Genomic DNA, 7574 nt, shown 5'->3' with positions numbered 1-7574 from the left:
GCGAATCATGGACCGGCTGCCCCCTGTGCGCCCCACACTGGGGATGGAGGACCGGATCGAACCGTGACCTACTGGTTCACACGTCGCTGCTCAACCCCTGAGCACTCGGGTTGGACTTGCCCTCCTGTGTAGAGGAGCACGTGCTAAAGCAGGGCCTGCGCTGGGGGCGGGGCCTGGGCTCAGGGCGGGGCCTGCGCCAAGGGCGGGGAAGGGAAGGTGTGTCCCTCCAGCTCCTGCTGCCTCAGGTTCTGAAGGCCAGGCCTTCTGCCAGCCCAGACCGTTTGCTATGGACAGTGCAGCGCTGGGAGGTCACCAGCAGGCTCGTCCCTTCCTTCCGGAGCACATTTCTGCCCCACCTGCCCCTGCCCCCGCAGCACACCTGCCCCTATCCACAGCCCCGCGCCCAAGCCAAGCCAACCCGCCCGCCCTCCTCCCAGGACCCTCCGGGACCATGAGCGCCTCCAGGCTCTATACGTTGGTGCTGGTGCTGCAGCCTCAGCGAGTGCTCCTGGGCATGAAGAAGCGGGGCTTCGGGGCCGGCCGCTGGAATGGCTTCGGGGGCAAAGTTCACGAAGGAGAGACCATCGAGGACGGGGCCAAGAGGTGAGGGAGGCGTGGGCCTGACCGCAGGCCCAGCTTCGGCAGGGGATGCAGATTCCAGCTGTAGAGCCAGACCCCTGGTTTCACCCCTTTGAGCCTCAGTGTCTTCATCTGCAAAATGGGAGTAACAACAGGCCCTGGCCAGTGTGGCTCATTGGTGGAGTGTTGTCCCGTGCACGGCAAGGTTGCCACTTCCATTCCCGGTCAAGGCACGTGCCCAGGTCGCAGGTTCTGTCCCCCAAGGGGTGGTACTGGAGGTACCAGTCGATGTTTCTCACATCAATGTTTCTCTCTCTCACTCCTCTCTGCCTTCCTCTCTAATATCAATAAAAACATTTAATAAAAATGTTTAAAGATAACAGTACCTACGCCTTAGGATGGTTGTGAAGACTGGGGCTGCACATAACTGAGTACCCGTTAGCTGCTTCGGGGGTGGGGTGGTTTTGGGGACTCAGTTGGGAAGGTGTTGTGCTGGGGGCCGCTCTGGTAGGTGGGCTGATACCTCACTGAGGTGTTAATGATTCGCTGTCGCTGCTGTCTGCTGTCGGTCACCCCAGGAGCTGTGTAGCTTTGCTGGTGGATACTGGCGTTTCTCACACTGCCCTGAACCCGGGGAAGGTTCACCAGTTAGTCAGAATGTTGACTCAGGAGGTGAAGGTTTCAAAGACTAGACGAGATCCGCCAGCTGCTGCCGAGAGGAGAGGCGGTGGCCGCTGAGCTCCTGCATTGGTTTTCTTGCAGCATCTCAGCGAATAAATTACAGCTGAAATAGCCTCCAGAGGTCAGGGTGATCCGCGGGATCAGGCCACTTAACCCAATGTGTCTGAGTCCTCGGTAGAGGCAGGGAAAGTAACTGTCATGCTGCGAAGGCCGCCTGGAGATGAAGCTAAAGAAACTTCACCCACAAGGACAAAGGGCAGACATAACCAGAACGTCTTTATAGAAACAAATACATACAGGGCCGTGGGGGAGGGGATCGCTAAAGGGAGGCTCAGACTCCCAGTTCCAGGGCTGCAGAGGCAGCCCGAGTCCCCAGCCCAGATCCAGGCCCTGGCCTGCCGGGTGACAGGCCGCCAAGCCATGGAGCCGCGCTGCGCAGCTTGTCGGGGCGGGGGGGTCAGCAGTGCGGTGTACCCGCACTCGGGGCTCAGGGCTCAGGCCAGGGGCTTCGTGATGAGCAGTTGGAAACTGTCCCTCTGTTAACAGCAGTGGAAAAGCCGGTTGAAGTCCTTGAGGCCGAGCCGCTCTGCTGCGTGTAAAGCGGGTACACGGTGTGACGTTTGCAGCTCCTTGCAGGGTGTGGGGGGTGCAAGGCCCCTTCCGGGTGAGGGGTCCCGGGCTGCTTGCCAGAGTGTCTGCCATCAGGTGCAACTGGAAACACTTTAAAACGGGTGCCTGCCCTGGCGTGGCCGGGCCATCCTGGCTGTGCTGGTGCCGGACTGACCTTACCCCCTCTGAGCAGCAGCTCTGAGAACAGGCCAGAGGCGGGGAGCGAAGAGACAGGCCCAAAGCTCGACGCCCTGGAGGGTGCAGGGTCTCCTTGCTGGGCCCTGTCTGCAGTGGGACCCTGTGCCCAGCGTGGGAGGGGGGAGGGACGGAGAGGGGGGATGATTGTTCTGGCGGAAAGACTTCAGTTCAGGACCCAGGTTCCCACGAGCTGCAGCCACGGGGGAGCGGGAGCCGTGGACGGGTCAGGGTTCCCAGCTCTACCACCCTCCTCCCGTGAGATCCAAGCAGCTGACAGGCAGGCCTGGGCAGCCACAAGGTCCACAGCGAGTCTGCACCCAAACCAGTGGCCTGTCACTGCCCTGACCCCCGCCCCTCATGAGGTCCAGAGGACGCATTTCCCTTCTGTGTACAAATACCTGGCTGGTTTGGCTCAGTGGATAGAGCATCTGCCTTCAGACTTAAGGGTCCCGAGTTTGATTCTGGTCAGAGCACATGCCTGGGTTGTGGGCTCGAGCCCCAGTGAGGGGCGTGCAGGAGGCAGCTGATCAGTGATTCTCATCATTGATGTTTCTCTCTCCCTCTCCCTTCCTCTCTGGACTCAATAAGAATATGTATTTTTTTAAAGAATTTAAATATTTAAAAATTAATTGTAAAAAAACCTCTGTCGCTCTTCGTCCCCCGGCACCGTGCTGGGGGCTCTGAGGACGGCACCGGCTCCAGCTGTGGCCTTCCCGCCCCGCAGGGAGCTGCAGGAGGAGTGCGGGGTGACCGTGGACGCGCTGCGCAAGGTGGGCCACATTACGTTTGAGTTCGTGGGGGAGCCCGAGCTGATGGACGTGCACATCTTCTGCACAGACAGCGTGCAGGGGACGCCCACGGAGAGTGAGGGTGAGTCCACACCCCGCCATACTGGGCAGCCCTGCCCCTGCCCTCTTGGGAGGCAGGCCCCAGGGCACCAGCACCCCGACCCCTTCCTACTCTACAACCACAGCCTGAGGACCCGGAGGAGGTGCTCCTGGCGGCACTGCCCGCGGGCTCCCCGGGCCAGTTCAGTCCGGCCTGGAACCCGTGCTCCTTCCACCCACAGAGATGCGGCCTCAGTGGTTCCCCCTGGACCAGATCCCCTTCGCCCACATGTGGCCGGACGACAGCTACTGGTTTCCCCTCCTGCTGCAGAAGAAGAAGTTCCAGGGCTACTTCAAGTTCCAGGGCCAGGACACCATCCTGGACTACAGGCTGCACGAGGTGGACACGGCCTAGCGGCAGGACCATGCGCGCCCCTCTGGCCGCAGTCACGGCCGCACTGCACGTGGGCCCACCCGGCGAACCACGCCTGGGTTTTGTGTTTGGAACGTGAGTGGATGGGAAAGAAAATAAATGTCTTTCGCCTTTTCAGTTCTCGCCAGGCCTGTGCTTGGGACGCCAGCAGGCACGCTTGGCCGTGACGGCACCAGTGGGCAGACAGGGAGACAAGGCCGCGGGCGAAGGGAGCAGCTGGGGGGGTGGGGGGGGGAAGCTGGGCACTGATTGGCTTGGTGCCGCGGCTCTTGTTGGGATTGTAGAGGTGGGCAGGCGGCAGGTCCTCACCACCCTTGTGATCCTTCCTTTAGACCTGGGGAAACCAAGGCACGGTCAGGGCCAAGGCTAAAACCCTGGTTGCCCTCCCTTAGCCCAAGAGGAGGGGGCACCACCCACTCACACAGATAGCTCACAACCTCACCCAACTTTTATAAATACGTTTAATAACAGTTCATGTTAGTTTCTTGGCAAAAACCTGGGACTGTGGACCGTTTGTAAACAACTCCAGTTGCTGTGGCAGTCACGGATTCGGGGCGTAAAGTGCTTCCCTCGCCGGGCTGACTCACAGGAGAGGCCCGGCTGCAGACCCACCCTCAGCGTCAGCGAGTCCCGCACGCCTCAGGCTCTGCGCCTTAGGCCCAATGGTGACGAGTGTCTGGTTACTGCTGGGCGCAGGGGAGGGAGTGGCACGGACCAGGCTGAGCCCGGCGTGGGCAGCCCCTCTACAGCCGCGGTCGTCAGAGCCTCCCCTCCGGTCGGTCCCACACGCCACGAGGAAGAGAGGCTACATCAGACGAGAGACCCCGAGTCAGGCAGGCGCCCTGGAAGGCAGGCTCCCCACGATCCCACAATCCTGCGGTGCAGCCAGAGCCTCCTCAGGCGCCTGCCCCGCGGGGTCCTGTCTGCTCCTGTTCAGATGGACTCAGCACGAAGCACCCCTCCCACCCCAGAGCTGCCGGACACCATCCCGGGCCCTGGGAGAGGGCTGGGGGCACCATCCCGGCCCTGGGAGAGGTGGCTGGGTGACAAGGGCAGGAGAGGCTGGGAGGAGCGTTCTAGTCCCCAGAGAAGTGAGGTAGTTTGAAGGGTTAACCACAGCAACAGGCCCCTGGGCCACCACCGCCAGAACAGCACCCCCCGGCCACCCTCGCTCCTCCACCCCAAGCCCCAAAAAGGACAGGGCAGCTCCTGGCAGACAGCGCCGGCCTTCCGCCCCGGCCCCAGCACAGCATCAGTGACGGCGTGTGCGTGTGCGTGTGCGTGTGCAGGGGGGACCAGGACACCACCTGCAGGCCAGTCCCAGGCCAGGGCCCCGTGCCAGGGCTTGTCCTCCGGAAACAGCTTGCACCCAGCGACCCGGGTGCTGCAGCTCAAACGCTCTCGCACGGCCACCCACCTCGGGCTGCCAGCTGACCACATGGCGTGCGGGCTGTAGGGCCGGGCCTGCCCTCTGGGGGGTGTCAGCCTCCTCCCTGCTCAGCTAATGCAGTCCATCACCCCGCTGTCCCTGCACATGGGGTCCCTGCACACACCCAGGCACCATCAGCTGGGAGAGCATCCTTGCCGCCCTGCCCTCTGGTGTCGGGAGAAAACCACTCCAGGGCATCTTAACTCTTCTCACGGCCAGACTAACAGGCCACAGTGCTGGGGCCCACGTATGTGTGACAACCCAGCAGACCCCTCCTGCCTCAGCTTCAGCGGACACTCAGACCCGGGGTCTGTCCCGGCCCTGCTCCCACGAGGGGAGGGGGGAGCCATGGCCCTGGGTCCCGGCCCCACCAGCTCTGGGCAGCTCGTCTGCGGGCAGTGGCAGCTGCGGGACGGGGAACAGCTGCCATCTGGTCGGAATTAAACAGGGACACACCGTTTGGAAAGACGTTTTAGTGGGGGCGCCGGGTCCTCTCGGCACTAGTGCGGAGACAGGCCATCCCGCGGGGACCGAGGCGGGGTCAGGGCGCTGGCGGGTCCCGAGAACAGGCAGTGCAGCTTGGGCTTCAGGTCGTTCCACACCTTACTCATCTGCGGGGAGGGGACAGGGTCAGCCGGTGGCACCGCCCAGCGCACAGCTCTTCACAGGACACCCAGGACAGCCCGCCAGGTGTCGGCGAGGGGAACATGCCACCACTGGGCTGCCCTCTCCGCTCCCTGCGTCACCCCCATTCCTCCACAGACAAAGCCCAAACGAGGGGTGGCCCGAAACCAGAGGTGCCGGGTGGCCAGTCCCTGTCCCCGGCACACAGGACTGAGGGCACAGGTCTGCTGGCCACCTTCCTCTCCGGCGCTCCCTCTAACAGCTGACACCGGCACAGCCTCCTCCAGGGACCACACAAGCGGAAGAGACGTAGGAAGAGGGCCTGCGGCCAGCCCACCGAGCCCCGCAGCGCCCAGGCTGAGGCAGGGACGCCGAGTCCAGCTGCGCCCAGCACGGCCGCAGGCCAGGTGGCTGCGTGTAGCCCAGCCCCCGAGTGCCCGCCGCTGTGTCTCATGCCCTTGTTCAGGCAGGAAATCCGTGCCACGGGGGTCCTGGCCACCAAGCCACGAGCGCTCCGTGCAGGGCTGGGATCTGGGTCAGGGCCTTAGCCATCCCGAGCCTCAGAGTCCGCACCAAGCCGAGGAGCCGGGGGTGGCCCAGCAGATGCACCCGCTTAGGAGACTGCGCCCCCAGGGCTAACAGGGGGTGTGGAAGGGCCAGCTCCTAAGGCAGTGGTTCTCAACCTTCTGGCCCTTTAAATACAGTTCCTCATGTTGTGACCCAACCATAAAATTATTTTCATTACTATTTCATAACTGTAATGCTGCTACTGTTAGGAATCGTTAATGTAAATATCTGATACGCAGGATGGTCTTAGGCGACCCCAGTAAAAGGGTCGTTCGACCGCCAAAGGGGTCGAGACCCACAGGTTGAGAACTGCTGCCCTAGGTCAGTGGAACCAGCAGCTGTGGCCGCAGCCTCCACGTCCCAGGGCACCACGTCTCTCGCCAGCTCAGGAGCCCCACCTGGGGATGGCCGAGCGCTGGGAGGCCCACTCGGGGCCCCTCTTCCCCTCCCGCCCGCCTCTCAGTTCTGGGATCTGCTCTTGCGGCTCCTGGAGTCCAGGAGGTAGGACTGTCCCCGTCTTGCTCTGCTCCTCTCGCCCCCCACCCCCCCGGGTCAGGACGGCCTCACCAGCATCCACTGCCCACGTCCAGGCCCTGCTCTCCCACTAACGTTCCTAAGAAACTGCAGGGTCAGTTGGCCGAGCCGGCGGCACAGGGAGCCCACCTCCTTGTGGCCCTGGATCTGGGAGCTGACGAAGGCCCCGAGGATGTGGGAGGTGAGGGGCAGGTAGGCGTGCACCAGCTGCGTCTCCTGGTGCAGGCAGAACAGCGAGAAGTGGTTCCGCAGCTCCATCGTCTGGATGGCGTTCTCCTGCTGCAGACAAAGAGCCTCCTCGCTCCGGCCCGGCGGGCGGTCCGCCAGCGCACTGCCTCCCTGGGCCTCCCCCTGCAACTCCCGCCCGGCAGAGCCAAGCGTCGGAGGTGCCCACAGCCACCACACAGGCCCCTAGTGTGGCTCTGGGTCCAGCGGAGGCAGGTCCAGGACTCTCCTCTCGCCTCCCCGCCCCCCATTCCTATGCAGAGCACCTCCACGATGCCCCCCAGGATACCCCCATGCCTGGGCACCTCCACGATGCGTGACTCCAGCTGCTCCACGGACTCGGGCTCGTGGCTGTGCACGGCGGCGCTCATCTGCCGCTTCATGAGGCTGTACTTGTGCAGGGCCCGCTGGTGCTTGTGCAGCACGCCCTTCTCGTGCCGCTCACACAGGTCCTGGGGGGAGCAAGAGCTGGAACCGCCCCGCAGGAGGGCCCCACGGGGAGGTACCCGCTCGCTCACTCCTGAAGGCGCTCCTGGCAGAGCAGCTCGGGTGGGCCCGGGGGGACCACAAACCACAATGTGAAACACCGCGTGGACAGCGCCGCCGGCAGCAAGGTGGTGCACGGCCTCGCCCAGGACCCACCCGCCTCCCAGCAGAAGTCTGGGGGCCCCAGCCACACGGTCACCGGGCTGGGGCTCCCACGGCCACCTGCCACCAGCCTCTCGGTGGAGCAGCCCCTTCTGGAACATTCCCACAGCACTGGCCAGCTCCTGAGCTCAGCACAAAGGGCTCTGGGCTTCACAGGTCAGACGTCCCGTCAGGAAGCCCCACAGGCAGAACCGCCCCGCGGGGCTGAGGCAGCACCCCG

The 7574-nt window shown here is 63.6% G+C and overlaps 2 protein-coding genes across 3 annotated transcripts in view; one reads left to right on the top strand and one right to left on the bottom strand.

Annotated features, from left to right (window-relative positions):
- NUDT1 (nudix hydrolase 1) overlaps positions 1-3444 on the top strand; it is a 3962-nt gene extending 518 nt beyond the window's left edge. For both annotated transcript variants that reach the window (XM_015565134.1, XM_006765445.2), the window contains exons 2-4: positions 438-603; positions 2792-2937; positions 3137-3444. In XM_015565134.1, coding sequence (XP_015420620.1) covers positions 452-603; positions 2792-2937; positions 3137-3309 — 471 coding nt within the window. In that variant the 5' untranslated portion in view covers positions 438-451 and the 3' untranslated portion in view covers positions 3310-3444. The remainder of the gene's footprint in view (positions 1-437; positions 604-2791; positions 2938-3136) is intronic.
- Positions 3445-3770: 326 nt separating this feature from the next.
- Positions 3771-7574, bottom strand: part of SNX8 (sorting nexin 8) — a gene marked incomplete at its 5' end in the record, with an annotated part of 33215 nt that continues 29411 nt past the window's right edge. The window contains 4 exons of the mRNA XM_015565160.1: positions 3771-4132; positions 5213-5367; positions 6611-6760; positions 7012-7158. Coding sequence (XP_015420646.1) covers positions 5257-5367; positions 6611-6760; positions 7012-7158 — 408 coding nt within the window. The remainder of the gene's footprint in view (positions 4133-5212; positions 5368-6610; positions 6761-7011; positions 7159-7574) is intronic.

Source organism: Myotis davidii, unplaced genomic scaffold, assembly GCF_000327345.1.
Source record: "Myotis davidii unplaced genomic scaffold, ASM32734v1 scaffold399, whole genome shotgun sequence".
Lineage (NCBI taxonomy): Eukaryota > Metazoa > Chordata > Mammalia > Chiroptera > Vespertilionidae > Myotis > Myotis davidii.
Note: the sequence above shows the minus strand (reverse complement) of the source record. Positions and strands in the feature narration are given on the sequence as shown.